A 23,166-nucleotide genomic window follows, 5' to 3' on the forward strand; every position below is an offset into this window, starting at 1 on the left:
TTTTTTTTTTTTTTTTTTTTTTTTTTTTTTTTTTTTTTTTTTTTTTTTTTCCCCTTGCATAAGTGGCTATGTTTCTGGAGTTAAATCCTAAAAACTTAGGATGCAGTTTGTCAATACAGATCATCAGATGTGGAGGGAGCTGCTGTTTGATTTCTGGCCGGTTGCAGGAGATATTTTGGCGACAGTCAGCCTGGGGCTCCCTGACCACGCTCAGCTGGAGTCCAGCTGCTGCCCTGGGACATCCTCTGTGGATGGACTTCCATGGGCTCTGGGAAGTACTAAAAATTCCCTGATAAGAGGCCAAGTGAAAGATAAGGGCTTAGAGAAGATGACATCACCAGGCTGGGCTGCAAAGCCAGAACACCAGAGCCCCTGGAAAACCATCAACACCCCTTGCCCCGAGCTCTTGAAAAAAATCTTGAGGTCTTTAAATAGCAGGTATAAAAATGCCTGAGCTTATCTAAAATAAATTTTAAAAGAAAGGTTAGCAGTTTAGCTGAACCATTACTTGCATTGGGACAGCATTTGTGTATCTTGGGGTTTTTTGGTGTTTAACATATAAAGTACACATCCTGCACTCTTAAAAGCAGATTTCAGTATCTCCTGCCTGTTAAATATTATTCGTATTCTGGATTAAATCTCTGACTTTGAATATAACTCGTGAGTTTTATATATAGACATAAACTCCCTGGAACTGTTTAGGGCTGGGTTGGATGGAGCTCTGAGCAACCTGGTCTGGTGGAAGGTGTCCCTGTCTATGGCAAGAGGTGGAACTGGATGATCTTAAAAATCCCTTCCAACTCAAACCATTCTATTATTCGATGTTAATTTTGGTTGTGGAAGGTATTTGTACACTTCTAATATTAAGCCTTTAGTAATAAGTAGAAATTGGACACATGAAGTGTGAAAAACTTCATCTTCCAGAGGTGACTAGGGTGGATCTCCAGCAGGTGTGGACTCAGAATAAATCTGTGTTTGAGTAGAGATTTGGCACTCAATCATGGATTTTGCTGCTTTGGAGTATTTTGAGTATCTGTGATACACAAGAGTTTGAGACTACATGTGACCCTTGGATATTATTGGAGTACCCTAATTCAAAATCTGTTAGTGGCTTCAGGTAATATAATTTAACACATTTTGGTTGGCAGGAACGTTGGAAAATACATTAAGCTTGTGATTTTGTGAGGTGTTTTTTTCTAACTTCTTTTCCCTATCAAAATTCTTTATTTACCCTGAGACTTCTCCTGCTGTGATAATCAGTTCTATCCAAGATTACTCTTCTGGTTTCTATTCAAGAAATAAAAAAAAAAAAAAGCTTTGAGTGGATTTAATCCTCGCAGAGGAGAGGGGGGGAAAAGCCAATAGGGCTGATCACTGCTTGCCACGGCAGACAATACTGGAATTCTCGTATGGATAAACAGTAAACATGGACAAAAGCTTGTCTGAGGGGGCAAGGACTAAGGTTATAAAGATCTTGGGGGATTCTGCCTCTGAAATAAAGCTTAGTTACGATGCACCAGTGCAAACCTTGACTGGATCACATTGTTTCTTGTTTTACGATGCCCATTTTGAAAAGAAATGAGCTAAATATCACTGGTTTATCCTGTGTTTTCTTCAGTAGCCCCCAAAGCCGTTTTCCCCTTTGTGTTTCAGATGATGTTGCCCCATACTTCAAGACAGAGCCAGGCTTGCCCCAGATACACTTGGAAGGGAACCGACTCGTCCTGACGTGCCTTGCCGAAGGCAGCTGGCCCTTGGAGTTCAAGTGGTTGCACAACGACAGCGAAATCACCTCCTACTCCAGTGAATACAAGTAAATAATCTATATAATCACCTTCTTTAAGTGCAATTCCTAAAAACAAACCCAAACCAAATGCCACCCTCCCAATTCCTCAGTACCTCAAGGAGCTTTGTAGATACAGACACGTGGACATTGTTTTTTTTGTTATGAAGGAAGACTGTTTGGTACACAGGTGAGATCTCTGTGAGAGAATCTCCTTTGCTAAGAGTGTTTAACACTTCAAACCAGAATTTTTAAGTATCAAAAATACCTTTTGCTGGAGCTGCGACCTTACCTGTGTTTGTATAAATAAGAGACATATTCCTCAGCTAAATGTTCCACATGATGTGACTCATCCCTGAAGGGAACTGAGCTCAGTGGGGACTGTTCTTTGCAATCAGATCCAGAAGAATGTGCTCTGTCTTAAATTCCAACCAAAACCTTTCTTATACGCTGCTAAGAATGCCCAAAGGAAGCTGATAGTTTAACAAACTGTCCTTTGATGATTATGCACTTTGCTCCCCAGGACCTTCCTGACTCACTCCCCATCCCACAGACTTCCCATCAAACAGGAGACAAGCCATGGAGTGGTTTATCAGAGCTACGTTTGTGCTGATAGGCAGCACGTGGCTGGCCAAGTATCAAAGTGCTAAACAGCCAATTTTGTCTGCCTTTCTTTAATGTGGCAGCATTAACTGGGTCTTCTCTGTGCACTTGGCAATTTCTGTAACCTCAGAGAAGTTTAATTTTTATGCAACTTACTTGTTGCTCTCAATTTTTGTAGAAGTTAGCTAGCGAGTTCAGGAGTTGTGAGGGATGGGGTGTGACAAGCAGAGCCCTCGCATAACTCCTGTACCTTTAGCAAACCAAGCTAAATACTGCATTTTTGGGATTACATGAATTTAGGTAAAGTTCTGATCAATCACTATAGTTAGACATTACAGTAAAAATTGGTATAAAAATGCAGATAAGGATGTAAAGTTCTATATTGCTGCACGAGGTAGTCCATAATTACTTTTCTCAAATATTTTCAAAATTGTGACCTGACATTAGTTCTATTTTTTATATTATTTATGTTTACTGAACAAAAAGGAAAAAAAGTCCCTTAAATAACTTCTTTTAAACTTTTAGGGGTGATTTAGAACATTTAGCATAAAGTATTTACCAACTGTGCTTCCAACCACACCTATAGTTATGTGTGAAGTTTCCTAGAAATGCAAGACTTCTGATTTAGATGAGCCCACCCAGTCCTGAGTAACTGCATGTATTCCTGGCTGTTTTCAAGCCTTGATACTCCCTCCTACCTGAAAATGAGAGGAGATACGTGAATACTTTTTAGAAAATGAAAAATAAAATCTCGAACAGCACAACAAATCACAGAGTGTCTGAGCATCACTTCGTGTAAATGCCACTTGTTTTGACCAACAACAGTGGAGTCAATTGTAGCTGCTCAGTAGAAGGAGCTGAAAACAGCTTGGAACTGCATAAGGTGCTGAGGAAGTGGGATATAAAAATGGAGTGGGAGGACAAACACGTGAACGTGGAATCAACAAGAAGCAGAGGTTGCAACTCAAACCCTGTGGAGGTGCTCGTCACTGGGAGACTGACATTTCATGATATTAGGAGAAACCTGAATAAGAACGTGTGACATTTTGGAAGAAGATCAGAATGCCGTGGTATTTCCTAACCAAGTGGACACCCTAATGCAAAATGAGAATTTTACTGTGTATTGCAGTGTGAGTCAGTTATTGGAACACCTTTGCCAGGCTCTGTTTATACACACCTGCAATCAGCCCTTTGTTTCTCATCATTGCATTTAATTTAGTCTGGTGAATGTCAGGTCATGATTCCAGCTATACTTAATAATTCTGCGTTTTTTTATATTGTTCTTAGTTCTATTTCTGATTAAAACATCTGATGCAGAGGTGATTTAGAAGATAGGAAGGTACTGGTTTATAATAATAAAACATTGATAGAAAATGCTAATTTAGAAGTTGAAGCCCTACTGCTATTACTGCACCACAGTCAGACAGAAACCAAACAGGATTTTGATTATATAGAAATGCAAAGCTTTAAGCTCCCACAAAAAGATTATATGGCATAGGTGCATAAAGATGAATGAAAGCAAGGGGAAGATATGCTTAGACATAAAAATTCCAGTTGCAAAATTTAAACTTTGACCCCCTAATAGTTTGCTCTGCAGTTCTCGTGGGTAAATAGTCTGTTTAAATGCACGAATCTTCCTGAGTAAGTGACTTCTGCTGCAATTTGAATCATCAATCAAAGAGTTTTGGTAATTGATATTACTTAGTGAGCCTCAGTTTAAAGTAATGTCTATATTGTAACAGGCTGAAAATATATTATTATAACACCCCAAGTGAGTAAAGAACTAATTGGAGTCTTTGCATTTTGACCTTGGTGACCCCCAATGAACAGCTTTTCTTTGTCTAACGAAGCTGATTATGTGCAAAGCCTGGCTCTTACAGTGACTGTGCATACACCGGGTTGGATTAAGAATTTATAAAACAACCTTAGAAATTCTTTGTGATCTGAGCTACAGATACACGTAATGAAAACAAATCAGTGCTGCTGACTGCAGTGGCAAATCTGCTTATGTCTAGAAGTTAAGAGACTTTAAACTTCAGGCAGTGACTTTTTTCTTTTTGTTGTGTTTTTTTTTTTTTTTCTTCCCCTCTTTGTTTTGAATTGAGTTTGGGACCAGGTGTGTCTCCCATGTTTGCTTTTGTGGCCTGAAATTTAAATGAATTTAAGAAACTAGGATTAGGTCTCAGCAGCCATGTACTTCAAATTACTTTAAAGAATCTGATTATTCTATTTATGTTTTTAACATTGAACACATTTTAATTTTATTCTGCATTAAAAAAAAAATGAGATCAGTTGATACAGAAGTCCCTTGTTAAAAAGTCTGAATAGATAATAAGTTACATGACCATCTAATAAAATACATTTGCTTTTAATTCTGTGTTCATAATTATGACTATTAAATCCTGTAGCCTATAGGTGCGCTTTTAACTCTCGGAGCATTTGAAATTAAAATGAGGGTTTAAATTTCAAATTAGGGGAGGAAATCTAAGTGTTAGTGCATTTCTCCTTGGGTGTCTGATAGCCCTCCATCCTTAAACTGACTGCTGGCAGTGTGGTGATGGAGCATGTTCCGCTCTGCAAGGCTTCCCTCGGAGCTCCCTTTCCGCTTGTCGCTTTACATCTCTCCGTAGAAACTTTCCAAGCACCGGTTTCTGGTTGGCTGTTCCACTCAAAGTGAAGAAACTGTCGGCTCTGACTTTGCAAAGTCCTTGCGGAGATCCCCACAAACCTTAAGTAGCCTCCTGGCATCTATACAATGGGAAGATCTTCTTGCAAGTTAAGAGCGTGGACAAAAATAAAGCAAAATTATGTCTTGTCACTGGAGGAAATTGTATTAAGTTTTGATATAAATTCATTGTGGGGAAGAAAGTCTTATTTTGAATTTAGAAAGCACTATTTATATCCCTCCTTGAAGATGAGAAAATAAGTGGAACGGGGAAAGCATAGCACAAAAAAAAGCAGTATTATGACTGTTGGGTCAATAAAAAAGTATATTTTCAAAAATAAGACACGTGAGGTGCATAAAGACTGTTTACAATTGTAAACACAGAATCAGAGATTCCATTAATATTTATCTCTTGCCCAGGTTTGTAATTTTCAAGTTAGTCTCCAATAGTATAACCATATGTTCCATCTCTTTTTTTTTTTTCACTTTTCTTATTAAGTTCTTCTAATTTTGCTTCCTGTACCTGCACATTATACCCAGTAGGTCCACTGAGAATCCAGCTGCTCAGTAGGTTGGGGCTCCCTTGGAATTTCCAAGGTAGATGGCATTTTCACTGTAAATTTTTAAAAGATTTTCATTTCTTCAGGCAACATGTTAAGAATGTTTCCTGCTGAAACATTAATAAGTCAGAAAAAGAAAAACCAAAGTAGGACACTTCTGATCTAATTGATTTGTTTTGTCCTGGTGGCAGCAAAACTAACTCTGCATTACTGTTTTAGTGCAGATGAATCCCCCAAAAAAGAAGCCTTTAATTTTGGCTTTATTTAATAGAAAAGCCAATGCACTAAATGTTGGCCAAGTAGGACACTAAACCTTTATGAGAGGAAGACAACCTGCAAAGCTATGAACTGTCTGGTAAAATGAACTGTACGAATTAATTTTCAATATTTATTTGCCAGAATATTAAATGTATATTTTTAATAATGATGTTTTACAACAATCATCTGCCCAGCAGTGAAGGAAATTATTCTGATTGCTGTGTTTGCTGTCACTTTGCTGCTGGGGTCTCCCAGGAATCACAGAAATTCATCCATGGTGTTGGACTCTTTTAATTCCCTGTATTTGGTTGTATGACCTATTTCCTGCAGTGTGTTTATTATACCATACAGTGATTAGAGCCTGCATTTATCACACCAGATTCTTCTCCCTCTTTGTTTTTGTGGTGTCTGATCCTGCTCAGATTTTAAGCTCCACGTGTGGGTGTGTGCAGTGGATCTGAGCCTAAGAAGAAATGTTTTCTTTTAGCAGAATTAAATTTGGAAGATTAAAATTCAGCAGTTTTCTTTTTTTCTTATCTCCCATAAAGACTTTCATTAATCCTACCATAATATCTCCTGAAGGTGACTGGGGGAATATGTGCTTTTGATTAATGTTTGTTTAATGCAGGATTATCTCTATTATTCATGTGTTTTTATTCCCATTAAAACTGTGCCTATCAGCTCATTTTCATGTTGAGTAATCAGATGTAGCTGAGTGAGGAAGGTGAGCATTTAGTGGACTAAGTGTCTGTTTGAGCACAGTGAAGGGCAGAACAAACACATCGTACAGCACACGGTGCCATTTCCAGAGTTCCTCTGAGTTACAGTGGCCACACAGGGTAATAATCACTTTTTTTTTTTTTTATTGGACAGCTTTGATATTCCCTGCAAGTCTTCCTAATACCCACATTTAATTTGCAGTCTTTTTGAGCCTCCTCTGAACAAATCACCAGACTGCTTTTAGCAGCCTTATGAATGAAGGTGGAGAAAATCAAGGAAAAAAATTTAAGTCTATATTTCGAGAGAATTTTTGGATAGACTTGGTATTTATCATATCCAGAACTGAAGACCGAAAGATATTTCATGCATTTTGTTTTGGTTTGGTTTTTTTTAAAAAAAAATCAGTGTGTGACAGACAATATTTCAGCCAAAGACCAGAGATTATTCGAGAATGCTGCTTGTAAAAAAAAAAATACAATGAACATTTCAGGCAATGGGTAAACCAGGAAGAAGCGCACTATAATTCTGCATTTTGTCTTGCAGGTACATCATCCCAGCTCTGCAGAGGTCTGATGGTGGCTTTTATCAGTGCATTGTACGGAACAGGATGGGGGCCCTGCTGCAGAGGAGATCTGAAGTCCAAGTGGCATGTACGTTGGGAGGGAAGTTATCCTGTCAATGATTGTTTCTGTGGGGAGAGGAACACCACACCCATAACACTTGTTAGCTTGAAAAGTTATTAGATATCGTAATTATTAGATATCATATTTAACAGATTTTTAAATTATTGCATCACAGGAAGTTTCATACTCTGGGTGTCTCTGAGCAGCAGCTCAAACTGGTGCAATATTAAGTCTTCAGAACAAGCTTTGAGGGGTTCAAAGCCATGAAAAGAGCTCGTTTGGAGGCTGCTGTAACATGAGAGAACTATTTTACCTTTCCCTGAATGCACAGGGATTAAGCAAGGCCATATAGCACAAAACTATCAATCAAAACAGCAACACCCAAAAAGGCCCAGAGGACACCTGAGGGAGAACGGTGTGGGGGAGATAACGCCAGGCAGCTTTCAGATCATAATCCTTGTGATACAAAATCAGCAGTTGCCCAGTAATACTTAAAAAGTCTGTTCTCAACACCTTCCTGATGTTTGCACCACTTAAGTTTGGACTGTGCAGAGTTTTTCAAAATCCAGGTGCCACTGGGGAAGGTTAAGTTGTTTTTTTCAGGAGTTTGTGCCAGTGGACGTGACATAAGAAATGATCACATACTCCTAATTTGCTGGGTTTTTTTTCAGTTAACATGTAGAAAATATAACCCAAATAACGTCTTTGGAAATAACAATAACATTAGACTTTATCCCTTTTTCATGGTAAAAGCATTTAAAAAAAAATTAAAAATATACAGATTTGCACACTGTGCCTAAAAAGTCTGATAAATGGATCAGATTTCTCCTGCTCAGGGTCAGTGACTGGAAATTCAGTTGCAGTAAATGTCACTTGATAAGTGGAATTTAGAGAAATTGAATTATTTATTAGAAACCCAATTTGAAGGAACTGATTCAAGTTAATCAGTATGTCAATGAGGGAAATTACATGGAATTTCCTGTGTTTTAAAATAAAACCAGCTGCAAATGGTATTATGTAAGTTTTGCTATCATGTTCATCAGTTTACTGAATTACAGTAGATTATGTTGCTATATCTGTAATGTCAGTAATATCAGTAATGTGATGTTTGATCCTCCCTATTGTTTCAGAGCTACTGGGAGCTAAAGTAAAAATAAACTCTTGCTAAACTGGGGGTTTCCTTCCCTGACTTCTACCAACCCTTATGCCCCTGCTGTGCAGTGACCTTGTGCTCACCCTGATGTGTGTCAGACCCTTGCCAAGTACTTTTCCAAATATTCTCCTTCGGTTTTAGTGAATTCTGGCGGGTCACAGAGGATCTACTGAAAGCTGTTGTGAGTGAACAGAGCTCTGAGTGAGGTGTGGGGTGATGAGCAAGGTGAGCAGGGGAAGGTGAGGGGGAGATGTTTCTCGCTGTGCAGCACTGAGCTGTTAGAGGAGCCTGGGGTTGCCTCTGGAGTTGCATCTCCAGGTGTTGTTTCAGGGGACAGAGGCTTTGGCAGCAGCACCAGAGAAAAATGTCCCCATTTCCTCCTCCATCCCCCCGATGGTTCCTGCTCTTACACTGCAGTGGAGCACAAGATCCCTTCAGGCCCAGCAGGAAAACTTGTTTGTGCAGCTGTGGACTGGGAAACTTCTCCAAATTTTTTGAAAAAGTAACAATTATTTTGCCAGGTTGTTAAAGCAGTTCTTCCCCCCCTCCTCCCCGTTCAGTTCCCTACCCAGCTGCACAAGCAGTTGTACTGACAGAGCGGAGGGAGCAATTCCTGAGGAATTACCTGTGGGAACAGTGAGAAGGAGACACAGGAATACTTCACCTTGATGCTGCTGCTGAAGAATTCTGTCTTCTGAAACCACAGCTTTATTCCCCTCTGAGTGAGAGTAAGATTTGCAGTGAAGTGGTTTGTTTCTCCAGGTTGGTTTGTGTGTGTGGTTAGTTGTTCTGGAGAGAGAAATGCAATTGTTTGCTTTTCCTCAGTTTAAGTTCCACCCCCTCCACCATTTAATTTGTAGTTCTGCGTTGCTGAACAAGGCTAAAAAACTCTTCCATAATTCTCTGTCTGAATTAAGCAGTCTATTTATTTATTTATACTGATAAATACATTGAGACAAAACAAGCCAGGTCTTATATGGCTTGGAAAACCTTTGCTCTTGAGCCTGTAGTGACATATGTGGCTTCTACAGTGAAATTGCCAGTCAGATTTGCACTTTATTCCTGCGGATTGAAGTGTTCCACAAGTTTTAAATATCCTCTTCCTCCTTCACCCAGCGTAGCTACTGATACCATGTGGTTGTTTTCTGTCTTTTGACATTTTTGATCTAAATTGAGGCTGTGTGAATGAAGTTCCTGGTATTTTATCATACATTACTTTTCGGTTGTTCTTGAAAACATATCAGAGAGCAACATTCCAAGGGACTCCTAAAATCATCTTAGCCATTCATCAAGACTTACGGGGAGTTGTGTTTTAGACATTTTACTCATAAGGATTCACGGGACATGATATATTTTTGCCAGTGGATGGAGGATGCTTCCCAATACACTTCAAAAAATTGAAAGGTGTAATTATAATGTGCACCGAGAAAGATCTGAGGTATTTTCCTTGTCCCAGATATCTGAAGTAGCAGGGAGGGCGTTCAGTAATTTAAAAAAATATTCTCAACACATGCTAACATATTGCTTAACTGAATGGGAACAGATATTTGAGAGAAAACTGCTGAGTAAATCTTAATTACAGAATGGGCTTTAAAACTCTCGGATTGTGAAAAATAAAATAATCATATGACAGTGAAGTTAATTAGATCCACCTACGCGGTTTGAAACTTCTTTTCAAGTAGCTGATCTGATTACAGTTGTGAGGAAGATGGAGCAACAGAGGAAGTACAATGCTGATTATCTCTGAATAAATAACTTGAAAATCACAAAGATGATTAAAGCTTCTTTAAAATACCATGTGTTTTTAATTTCTGCTCTTGTTCTGTCTCTTCTCATCTCCTGCCATTCACAGACCTGACAGCAGTCTTCTCTTTCCTAAGTCTTTCACATCCCTCTCTGCTGCACAGAACTTGGAGAGAACCCTGTGGTCCTAAAAAAAAAAAAGGGAATTCACTGACAGAAGCCAGAGTAGTTCTCTGTGTGTGTGTGTCTGTCAGTTCCGTAGTTTAAATCAAATTAAAATGCATAAAAGTTCTTTGGAGGGTGAAGAAGTAAGAGCCTACAGCCCTGTTTTTATTTTAATGGCTAAGAATGAGATACAAGAGGCAAAAGAAAAACAAGAAGAAAACGTTCTCTCTGATTTTTTTTCAGGGACTCCTCAGCTATCTGAACTTGTCTGTGAAATAAAGCCTTCAGAGGCAGAGGTTCAGCAGTGGTAGATTCCTTTCTTCCGTTAAATTTTTTGTTAAAAACTGCTCTCTAAGACTGGGGATGCGTTTGTAAATGTTGGAGATCCACAGGCACCAGTAAAATCATAGTGTAGTGCCAGAACTGACAGCTCCCAACACGACTGTGGTCTTGTTATTTTGGAATCCATTTGGACCTTGCACATAGGTCTGACTATCCCTTGCCTTGACCTCAGTGATAGAGCTGCTTGTCTGTGTTGTGTAGCAATGGATTTAAAAAAAAAAAATCACCAAAAAAATAGATAAATTCATACAGGCCATGAGCATTCTTTTGCATTGCAGGAACTTACCTAAAAAACCCAACAATCCAAACCAAACAAACTTCCACTAAAATGTCACTTCCAGTTAAAACCACTCTTATATTGCCAGAGAGCAGTGGGGGCTATTCAGGACTGCTGATGGATACTCCAGCAGCACTTGGGTTTCCTTCATGCCTTATGTTCATCTGACTGTGTATAAATCAACATCAAAACTGTCCCATGATCTCTTGTGTCCTGTTGACTAATTATAGCAGTGCCAGTGGCTGCTGGAAACACGGCTCTTTCTCTGGCCACTGAAGAGAAATGGGGGGAGAGAACGAGAACTTCCAGGACTCTGAGCATCATTTTTTTTTAATTTGCAGACATGGGAGATTTCATGGACACAGACCAGAGAAAAACAGTGACTGAAGGACAAGCTGCAGTTCTGAACTTCCCACGCATCCTCAGCCACCCGAGACCCCAAGTGACGTGGTTTCGAGACGGGCACAAGATTATCCCGAGCAGCAGAATGTAAGTCAATTTAAAGCTCGAAGTACACCCACCCTAAAAGATGATTAATTGTATTTGATAACACAACTTACATTTTGAGTACACTAATTAAGGTTTAAAGAGAATAAAGTAGCCTCGGTCGTACTGAGTCGGAGATAAATTACTATTTTAAGACCATCTCTGAACTTCTGAAGCGGTTTGACAAAATAATTCATGTGGTTTTAATGGTCCTGGTGCAGCATAAGGGGCTGGATATGCAGAATGTCTGTGCTTCCTTCACGGTATTCCTGTTCAGGGTACATTTTGGAAAAGGAAATGCTCATCTCTCAATTAGGTTTACTTGAGTGGACTAACTTAATGAATACTGAGATTTTTCTTTTTAAATCTAAGAATCCATGTTTTGTTGTTTTTTTGTTTGTTTGGGGTTTTTTTCAGATTTATGCTTAGTGCTATTTTCCTCATAAAAATTCGAAATATTGATTTGTTGTTGTTGTTTTTTAGCCTACGATGACAATTTTAGTTGTTCTGGACTAATTAACAGCTCACCCACTAATGACACAATACTTGCACTTTGATTTTATCTCAAGGTGTGCTCATTTATCCTTTTCTGAAACAGTTATGAAACCATCCCATGCTTTCACCTGCACAGAGACCGAAGGGTTTGGCTGTAACATTAAAAAATGCAGATTAAATCTTGTCTCATTTATTGGAAAACTGTTGAAATACCGGGAATGTTGCTGGTTATTTCTGTATTTTATTTTCATGTGTTTAAAGGGATAGATGTGCTAGCAGGTGATGGTAAGGGGATATTGCTGTGTTCCACAAGTGCTGAGTCTTTAGACTTTATATTAAAAAGGGAAAAGTCTTCTTGTATTTGAATTTTGTTAATCTGCAAAGTGTATACTGTTGCTTATGTGCATTTTTTAAACCTGAAAGCTGGTATTACAGGCACTTTGAAACTGTGAAAATTAGTATTGCAGGGATGTGAAGAAACTATGTAATAATTTATGAATAATTTAATAGTAATTTGATGGGAAACAGCTGGAAGATGAAACAATGGGTTCCTGGGCAATCTCTCCAAGAGAGCTAAGTGACAAATCCTGAGTTATTAACCATTAAGAATCTACTTCCTCCACTTGTGCCACATCACAAATTTCCTTTTGTCAGTGCTGAGAATACACAAATCAATTCACAGATGATGACACAGCCTTGTTGTGCCGCTATCTGAGAGTTTCTTGGGCACCCTTAGAGGGGAGCAGAGCAGAGTGACCAAGGCAGGCATGAGGGGTCTGAAAATGAGATTTGCCTGAGTTCTCTTACAGTTTGGGAAAATTGCAAGTAGAGAAATGTATGTCCTGTATTTGTTGATGTAAATATCCTATTTTTTTCATCTGCTGTGCTTTACTCTTATTCCTGCCCTGTTGGGATTGTTGGGGTAGGATCATTTGGAACTGATGGAGTGTGCAGATGCTCACAAAGGAGAGAACTGTAACACTGCTCTGGAGCAGGGCTTCCATAGAAATTTTATTCCCCTGGTCAGAAATTTTGTCAAGAAAGAGCTTGGAGAAGTTTTTCCGGCCTATGTAGGAATTCCTGAGTACTTTTTAAGTGGGAGTGCACGTGCTGAAAGTGTGACCCTCGTTGGAAGTTTGATGTATGTCAGATAATAAACCTGATAATTTCAGGAGTGACAGATTTATGGTACACATACCAATCATCAGAGCACTCTGTGTGCAGTAGGTCTCAAGGCATCGGAAAAACCAGGGAGCATCCACTCACATCTCACTGAGTGTGAAATTCAGGAAGTAAATATGGCAGCTCTATAAATATGGGAAACCTGAGGCACGGAGAGGATGCAGAAAGAAGTCAGAAATGTACACATATCTCATGGAAAGTGGAGCAAGTTGTGCATTTAACTTGTTCTTTGCACACAGAGAGATGTATCAACTTAACTGATCAGTTTAGCCAGTGATCCAGTTAGGCTGATGCATCAATCTGACTGGATCTCCTGCTGAACTGATGAGGGACATTGATACAACCACCTCCTATGATGCTCTTTAATCTGATTAAAAGTACCTCATATTGCTAAATCAATATAAAGCTTTTTTAATGCTCTTAAACAAGCTTACAATGATTTGGCTCAATCAATCAGCCATAATATTGTGTGTCAGCTCTAACAATGATTTCTAAGTGACATCACTGTCAGTGTTCGTGGACCGAGGACATAAAAACAGGGACAGGAGGTGGTGGGTTTGGTACAATTCATTCAAACAGTTGGTGAAGTGAAGTCTTACTCATGCAAAGCCTTCATGTGCACACACTGCACCATTTTTATGCCATAAAAATGCTCCTGAGGCTGTACACAGAGCTGCTGTCACCACTGCAAGGGATTCACTTCACTGATGTGGGAACAGAGCATGTGCTGAGTTGTCCTTATATGAGAGATACAAAAGATCAAAAGTAACACACACAAAACAGTTCTGAGAAAAAAAATAAATCCTGAAGATGTTTCAAGGAATGTCATTTAATTGGCCCTGCAGAAGGGTTTCCCTACCAGGTTGAAGGCAGTGAGTGCTGATGTCGTTCTCCTTCACCATGTACAGGTATTTAGGACACTTACAGGGAGGGGTTCTGCCAGATATTCAGCATTCCAGAAGTGGTGTATTTTGGGGGAACCAAGATAACCAAACTGCTGAATTGTCCAAAACTATGGTATCACTGTATACAATTTTTAAAGTGTTCTTTACAATACGTCAAATAAGGCTTTTATTTTTCTTTGTGTTTTCTTATAATTATTATAAATGTTAACACAGTTGCCACTTCTGTCAGATTATAGAATAGTTTGGGGTTGGAAGGGACTTTAAAGTCACCTAGTCTCACCCCCTGCAGTGAGCAGCGACATCTGCAACTACAGCAGGTTGCTCAGAGCCGTGTCCAGCCTGGCTTTGAATGTTTCTGGGGATGGGGCATCCACCACATCTCTGGGTAACCTGTGCCAGGGCCTCACCACACTCAGTCATGAAAAATTTCTCCCCTGTATCTACCCTCTTTCAGTTTATAACTATTTCCCCCTTGCCCTGTCCATTTCCCTGTCCTTTCTCCCTTTTCAGTTGGGTTGGGAGGAAAAAAAGCTTCAGTGGATAGCTTTGATTTCCCAGTCAGAATGGTAGCTCTGTGAGTATTCATGGCTGTGACATTTTCTGGCAGAAAGTTTCCTTTGAGACATTGGCAATTTTTTTCAAACTGTATGTTCTGTTGAATTTAACTGCTAGTGTTACCCACGGTGGGATTTTGCAGCAATAACTATGTATTAGTTCCCATTTTAGTGGTGTTGGTAGTATTTTGTTAAAGCCCCCAGATAAAAACAAGAACGGGATGACAAGTTCCTCTGAAATGAGTGGGTATGTAAAGTCAACAAATCCCTGTATAATATATGAATGTGAAGCAAATGGCCTGCACATACTCATGGGATTGTTGTTATAGTTTATGACTTAAGGCAACTAACAAATCTGCAGCAGAGCCAGGGCGATGGGAGGGTGTGTATTTAAAAATTTAAGTCCTAAAAGTCTATGTCGCCGTCCCACCACCACTTAGTACAGTGTGGGTGTACATTCATTTTGGCTTTTATGCATTATCTGTCACCAAAGCCTCAGCTTGGTATTGTCAAGGGGTGTTTCTAGAAAGAAATAGCTGTGTACATGCTAGAAAAGTGGGAAGTGGAGAATCAGAGAGAAGACCAAAAGATCAAGAACAAGAGAGAACAAGCAAGGAGTGGAATTAGGGTTTGACAAGTTTATTATTATTTTACATTCCCCGTGAAACTTCAGAAAACACTTTGCATTACACCTGGAGAGACTGATGTTTGCCAAATGCACTGTTAGACTAATGGGGAATTGCAGCTGCACCGTTACCCAAGGTCTTGACTGATGGGATGATTTCCCTGTTTCCCTGCCCATCTTACCCAAAGCAGTAGCCTCTCTAAAGGTGACTGCATCAAAAGGAGTTGCTGCTCTGGCTTGTCAAGTATTCAGCTTGCCTTGCCTGGCTGTGCTTCATCAGCCTGGAAAGCAGAGCACATTTAACTTCCTATACACGGGCACGTTCAGTACCTTGGAGAGGCACAAAGGACAGTGGCACCGCCAAGGTCTGCACTTGCCTTTCAGTTGTGGTACAGAGGAATTAAATTCTCAGTACTCTTAGAGGATTTTTGTACCTTTTTTTCGAAGTGAAGCACTTTTCACTGAAAGGGTTCACTCTGGCCATCAATTCGTTTATTCTGGGTTTCTTCTCTCTTCTGTGCAGACATTGTTATCATCTTCATTAGTGTCCTTACAGTGACATTATTTTTCCCCCTAGTAAGCTGCAGCCAGATGAATATTAAGTCATGTCTTTTGTTAGTGGGATTGTGTCTGACACAAAACAGGAAAGTTCATTTTTTTGGCATATAAAGGCACTTCTGGGGTGTCCCTTTTGGCTGGATGGGCATTTAATCACTTAATTAACTGTCCATGAACCAAAACACTTGACAAATACACTTCAAAGCACTGGAAAGGGACAAGGAATTGCATTGTCTTTAGGTACACTTGAGTTAATATCTGGTTTTTGCTCTGAGATCAAAATCTCTTAATGGCAGCCTCAAAAAAAAAAAAAAAGGTAGTTGTAGCTAAATAGACTTTAAAAAATGAGAAAAATTAAAATATCCAGGAATAATACATCAGATTTTGGGCTGATGCTAGCATTAGATTAGGTTTTGCTTTGATGAGAGCAGCTGACTTAATGTGCCATGTATATATTTTTCACTTTAGAACAAACACCACTTCATTTTTCTCTGAGCAGTTCTGGTGGCACAAAGCATTTCTCCACCAACACCAGCCTGTCACACAACGTGTGCCAGTTGCACATAATTACTTTTCACATACACTGGAAAATACTTTCATTAGGATTGTGATGATTATCATTACTGAACAATAAATTCAGAGACTGTCAGGTCTGCAATGTATTAGCTGAGCAATAATTTAAAAGATAAAAAGTTTTGCAGGTCTCTTGTCTGCTGACATTATGGAGTGACACCTCTCAGCAGCAGGAGATGTGACAAAACCCCCTGTAATATTGTTTTTACCTGCCCATCCCTTTTACAGGCTCCACATTAATTTCGCAGTCAGTACCTGAAAAAGAAGAATATTTGGTGGAATTAAATTATTTCCTCAAACTGAAATTCATTGCTACCCCTTAATTCATTTATCCAACCAAACTGCTGCGCTGAGTAATTTCAGTCTGAGGGAACAGGCAACGCTGGGAATCATCTTACATCGAGTTTTACTGCTCTCCCCAAGGCCCATGTGCATATGAAGGGCTGTAGGGAAATCTCCCATCATCTCTTGAAGTTTGAGCAGCCCTGATGCTGTCAGTGGGCTGGTGTGAGTATCATTGTCTGCTGTGTTCAGCAGAGGAGAACCGGAACACCCCAGGGTAAGCAAATCCCAGGATTATTTTCGAAAGCTGTTTGACTTGTTGAGATTCACCCTCGCTGTCTTCCTCTCCACACATAATTTGTTTGCCACAGGTTTTAAATGTAGGTTTCAGATATGCCTTTCTCAACTTTTGGGGTGAAATTTTGTGTGTTGGTTTGAGGAGAGGGGAGCCAAGAGGAAGATTGAGGTCATATTTGGGGACTGTGGTGTGCTCAGTGCAGAGAGTGTGGGAGCAACACAGCCCAGTTTAGGTGGAAGAGGGACAGCAGAAAACAACTGACTGCCAGGAACATGCCTTTTAGCAAGGCTCATTTGGAAGTGGATTTGGAAGTCTCACTCTCCCAGGTGAGACACTCTGGCTGATGAGATGAGAGGCACACTTTGGGATTTGACCAATATGTTTCATTACAAATTTGGGCCACAAACCACAGAGGGTTTTTTTTTTTTTTAATATATATTTTTTTCATAAGCCAGGGGAAGCTGCTGCACTGTAAAATCCATATTTTTTGCTAGAAAAAAAGTGGCTGCTTGGAACTAATATTGTGCTTTAATGGGCCTCAGCTGCTCCCAGTATCTTTCAGCACAATCTTCAACAGCTGTAAATTTCAATAAAACTTCAAAGATCACTGTCTAAGAGGAAAATCTGACTGCTGGATATTGTTTTTCCTATGATGATCACATATAAAGAACAAAATCATTTTATATGCCACTACGCTTATTAATCATAGATTTGGAATTTGTAAAACAAAGGGAATGGAAGTGTCAGTGGAAGGAAACCTTTTTGCTCTAAGTATGATTTACTTATCACAGCTTGCAGTAGAAACTGATTTATGACTTTGTTGCTTTCTGGGGACAAATGTGCTTTGAGTGAGAAAATATGGACTATGAAAGAAGTGTTAATAGCATTACTCTTTGAAAGTGAACTATACACTGTTTTCTAAAAATCATCTCCCGTTTAGAGGTGAGTAAATATGAAGGCTCACTGTCGTCGTACTTTGGGGCTCACTTTTTGCATCTGCTGCATTTTCTAATCAGAACTAAATATGCTATTAGGGACAAATCACGAATAATCCTCTAATAACTAATGGGCTTTTGTGGGAAGCCATTTTTCTGTCAATCTTTGAACTGCTCTGTCTCCAAATGGAAATATTTTAATATGCAGCCAAGATAAGAATATTTAAAAGTGTGGCAGTCATTCTTAAGAGCAAATACGCAAAAGAAAACTATTGCTTTATGCTTAAAAAGTGGCAATTGTTCACAAATCCCTGGGAACAGTTTATCTCCTGTGACCCCTCACATATCTCTATTTTTATGGAAATAGATGCAAAATGCTTGTGACTTATCAAATATAGCAGAAGGTAATGTCTCATGTTTACCAATTAACTTTTATTAATCAAAACTAACTGAAGTAAAATGTATCTGTCAGTACTTGTGGCTGGGTGCTACAAAGGATTGTTCATTTTCTTTCTGTGCAGAAAAGGACAAAATCTGTCTTTCCTTGTCATTCTGGTGGATTTTTATATGATGTACAAAGGTGTTAAGACATGTAAGTTTGTAACTTCATGATCCAGGTTTACATAGAACACTTTCAAAGCTCTATAATTTTGGCAGATTTACTTTCAGAGTGAAAGCTGCTGTGTGATTCAGGAAAGGGGAAAAATAAAAAACCAAACCCACAGAACTTGGCACTCTGGGGATGTAGTGTGGCTTTTGTGGTTGATTTGCATCAAGTCTACTTTGTTAACAGTATTCAACTTGAATTTAAAGAATTCGGTACATGGGAGCAAATGGGAAGCAGCCCTTCCATTCATGAGTGCTGCAGAGGAGGAGGGATCTGGCAGCCTGCCCTGTGGTTTATCGCTGGTTGTGAGTGGAGTCTTCAGCTGGTTTGTGTTTGGCCTTCGTGGAACAGGTTCCAAATGAATTTAAATGTGTTGTAAATGTGCTCTCTGATGTTTCGTGGGTCTGTCTGGTCTGTGTGAGAGGAGGGATTTCTGGCTCTGGCGAAACTTTGCAAAGGCATCTTGCAATTAGAAGTGAGAAAACAGTTGAACTCTGCCAATGTTCACATGAAATCTGTTTGTCTGCTGCATGTTAGCGCTGCCTTTTATTTATTAATACTTGCCTCTGGCTGTTTTCATATATTACACAAATCTGTTGTTTTACATGAAAGGACCAATTCTAGACACAGGCAAACAAGGCAACTGTTTATTGGGGTCACCACAGCCATCACTTGCTCAACTTCACTCTCTTTGCCTTTCTCTCTAAATTCCTTCCAGTTGAGTGGGGGAAGAGTAGAGCAGATCAATCTGCTTTTCATCACAGCAGGGGAAAGGATAAGCAATAGAAATGCTGGAGGAAATTGTGCCTTCCCTCCCTTTCCACCTGGCTGGTACCTGATGTCACCCAGAGGGGAAGGAAACTCAGCTGAGCCAGGACAGGTTTGTGTGTGAAGTTCAGGGATACTGAGAGAGGGATGGATGGGGGTGTTCAACCCTGGTGGAGGAAAAGAAAGACAGAGAGGAGCTTAGAAGATGGCATGGCCCAAGGAAAGGATGGCAGATTCTTGGAGAGGGAGAGTGTGGGTGAGGAGGAGTTGGGAGGACAGTGGTCTGGTCTCTGCAGCTTCCCCTCACCTCTCAGGAGTGCCCAGTGTCCTGAGAGTGTGGCCCTCACTCTTAAGTTGCTTCCCCCAAAAATCTCACTGACCTTCTCAATCCAAACTCCCTCTCCCTGTATTCCCTCTGATCCCTGCAGGGAGTTGTCCCCTCTGGCGCTGCCCTCCAATTGCTTGGAAAACTGAACTCTGCCAGCCCTTCTTTTTTTGTTTGTTGTGACCTCTTTGTAGGATCAGAACCTAATGTCTCATTGACAAATGAACTCCCAGCTCCAAAAGCAGGAGAAGGAATATCAAGCAATTTCCAGCTTGTGTGTTCCTGGCTCCTTGAACTCTCAAAATACAGGTATAAAGGAGACCTTATTTAGGAAAAGCCCTTGAAAGTATTGAAGCTCAGCTCTGTGCAACAACTTTTTATGTGTTTTTCTCCAAAACCTCAAAGGCTCTTCACTATATAAAATGGGGATTTTGCTAGATTTTTATTCAATGATTTTTCAAGAAACTGCATTTGCTGATTGATTCAGCAGCCAAGACCATTTGCAAGAATTTTAACAACTCTGCTGCTGTCTGCCAGCTGCCATGTGTTCTCTCCCTGCTCCCTGCATAATGCCTCTTCACTGCAAGAAGAGTGCAACACTTTCATAGTAATCACTAGTTCAAATCACTGATTATTTTAAAACATCAAATCTCATTTTTGGCAATCCATCATCTGTTTCCATGGGAACTGAAACTGGCCTTAGCAGCAAGCAGAAGCAGAGTTTATTGGGATACTTACACATCTCAATGGCTGTTGTTAGACAGCTGCATTTTCTGTTTACCCAACAGATATTGCAGCAACAGCCTCATAATGCGCTTTTAAAATTCAATGTACATTTCATTTTAATGTATTTATATCATTATTCATATTTTTCACAACTTAGCGGAAATGTTGTGATCAAGAGAGAAAATGTCAGTAATTTCCATCATATGCAGCCAGTATTGGATGTTTCCATCAAGCGTCCTTACTATTGTTTGAACTGGGACTGTGGCAAAAAAAGAAGGGAGAAATTCCCTGCCTTGAGGGGGCAAAAGATTGGTGGAGGCTCCCACTTCTAAGCACTGTCCTTTGGTAATCTTGTCCCAGGGTTTCTGCTCTCCAAAATCTTCTTTCCTCTGTAACTTTTGCCCCAGAACAACCATTTCCCCAAGTTTGCAGCTCATCTTCCTGCTCCAGAGCTCAAATTCTTGCTGTTTTACCAGCGTTTATGTAAGCCATTGATCAAATCTGTAAGTAGTAGTAGTAGTAGAGTGGATTTAAAAATGCTGTTTTGCTGTACATTTTTATGGAGTATTTCAGTATCAAAGAGAATAATTGGGCAACTAATTGAATGTAGTATTAATATGCATATCCAGCCAGCATATTTTTTTTTTTTTTCTTCCATCTACTTTAGAGTGAAAATCATTATTCTGGAGTCTGACATTATTTTGGGTCAGGAGTGAGGCAGCCACTTAGGATAAATCTCGAATCTTGAAAGGCTGTTCTGTTACCAGACCTGATATCCAATAAACAACCCTCATTTTCTCCCGTCTTCCAAGCCTGTTTTTATAATCACAGGGGTAAGCTGGCTTACAGGGAAGTATTTTGGGGCAAAATAGATCATATATGCATAAACGTGCTGCAGTGAAATTAAAGATGATTTGTCTTGCAAAATAAGGGGAGAGAGGGAATTGTTGGATGCTCCATCGAGTGCTGAGGGACAAGAGGAGAAATGTTGATTTTCTCAGGCTTTCAAGTTAACTCTAAGGAGTTTCCACTAACATGAAGCATCTCATAAAACTGTAAAAGCTGGCAAAAACTCTCCCTGTCCCAAATCTAGCGTATCAGGAGGTTTGTGGAAGTACCTTGAAAATTCTAAGTTCTTGCTCCTTTCTGCAGTCAGTGCTTTCCCAGAGCTGATCTCAGCTTGTGTAACTGGTGCAGCATTTACCACAAAAACCCCATTTCTAAACTAAATATCTGCCCTCACATCTTTGCCTCCGTGTGTCCATCAATAATTCATTCGCATTTAGCGTAATTATGAACAATTCGAGCTATATTTTCAAAGAGATGGATTTGTCTGCATACATATGTAGTTAAAAACCTGCTGCAGTGAGGGAGATGATAAATAACTGCTAAGTAGAGGCTGAGGGTGCACAGCAAGAGAGCGTGAGCAGAGAATATTGTGCAGCTGCTTTGCTGGGACCTAGATCTGGTACTGACTACACCCAACTATGGTTTTAACAGCATTATTTGAAGGGTAAATTAATTTATTTTTAAAGAATTTTTATTTTGTTTTAGCAGAAACAGTGAAAATGCCTTGCAGAAATCCTGTAAATAAGGTCTGTTGTACGTTGATGATTTAAGTGTTCCAATACAAGAAATAAACTAAAATGTCACTCATAATTTAATGAAAACAGGGAGTTGGCCAAATCATCTTGTTTCAGTGAAATATTAAGAGAAGTGGCGGTTTAATATTTTAATGCCTGGTAGCTTTTAATCCATAGCTGTCAGTGCTAATTTCACTAAATAAAAGACTTTATGGTGCTGAAGGTTCACTAATCAAGATTCATAAAGGTACAATTTCAGTTGTCATCCTCTTGTCTCTTTGGGAAGCCACATTTTTTCAGGAACCAATTCCTGAGTGGAAAAAAAAAAAAAAAAAAAAAAACCCAAACCAAAAAAACCCAGGCATGAAGTGGAAAAACTGGTGTGCAAAATACACCTTCCTCTCCTGAAACCTTCAGAGGTGAAACTGGATGAATAAAGAATCTGAACATCGTGCCTGAATTTTTGAATTATTCAAGCAAAATTATTTCATCGGCAGGAAAATTTCTGATTGAGGAACACTTTTTAGAGTTCTCTTTTTCTCACTGGGAGATTGCAGGGAATTATGGGGTCTCTGAGTGCTGTCAACTCCTCTGAAGCCTGCAGCACCCAATGGGATATTCCCTTAATCTGCTCCAACACATTCTTGTTACTGGTAGGTGAGAATTTTAATCATTTCTGTATTGAAATACGCATTTCCATCAAATGCGGTAGATTTTTGTTCTTTTGGTAGGTTTGTATTAGATGGCACAGGTAGATTGTTTTATACCAGAAGCACAAAGTATTTGCTGCAGTGTGTTTTATATATATATATATATATAAATGGTCAAACAGTAGAGCAACAAATCCAAGCTACCCAGCTAGCTGCCAGGTGATTTGCTAATAATCTTGTTTTTTAAATGTCCTTAATTTACACCCCTGAAATAACACAGTAATAAATCTTTCCTTTGTATGACATCAAAGTACTTTCCACAGGGTCGTACTTTCCGTAGGGTTGAGGTTTTTTCCTCACTCTCAGACTTTAAAAAAAAAAAAAAAAAAGGGTCCACTGGGTCGTTACTCAGATGCAAATGTTGAATATCTTCTTTTATTAAACTGCAAAAGGGATTTACCAGAATTATGAAAAGGACTCTGAGCTTGTGCTTTATAAATGCTAATATAAAATCTAGTATTTTAATAAGTTTTTTTTTTTAAATTTGCATTTTTAAGTGTAGAGCACTGAGTGAGCTTTGAAGGTGCACCCTCTCGCTTTGACATTTACCTTCTGTTTCAACAGTTCCTACCCCTTTAATGCAGTCACACTTAAGAAGCTCTTTGTACTTTAATCTTTTAACCATTCCAGAGTATTTTACCCTGTGCTGTGCCAGCCATGAA

The 23,166-nt window shown here is 39.4% G+C and overlaps 1 protein-coding gene across 3 annotated transcripts in view; it reads left to right on the forward strand.

Moving 5' to 3' along the window:
* The window catches only part of SDK1 (sidekick cell adhesion molecule 1), a 385,943-nt gene that overhangs the window by 102,527 nt on the left and 260,250 nt on the right, over positions 1 to 23,166 (forward strand). For all 3 annotated transcript variants that reach the window (XM_027889459.1, XM_027889461.1, XM_027889460.1), the window contains exons 3-5: positions 1,654 to 1,813; positions 7,133 to 7,239; positions 11,234 to 11,381. In XM_027889459.1, coding sequence (XP_027745260.1) covers positions 1,654 to 1,813; positions 7,133 to 7,239; positions 11,234 to 11,381 — 415 coding nt within the window. The remainder of the gene's footprint in view (positions 1 to 1,653; positions 1,814 to 7,132; positions 7,240 to 11,233; positions 11,382 to 23,166) is intronic.

The sequence above is a fragment of the Empidonax traillii genome, unplaced genomic scaffold, assembly GCF_003031625.1.
Source record: "Empidonax traillii isolate 1590-97213 ecotype Southwest subspecies unplaced genomic scaffold, ASM303162v1 scaffold263:size1499331, whole genome shotgun sequence".
Lineage (NCBI taxonomy): Eukaryota > Metazoa > Chordata > Aves > Passeriformes > Tyrannidae > Empidonax > Empidonax traillii.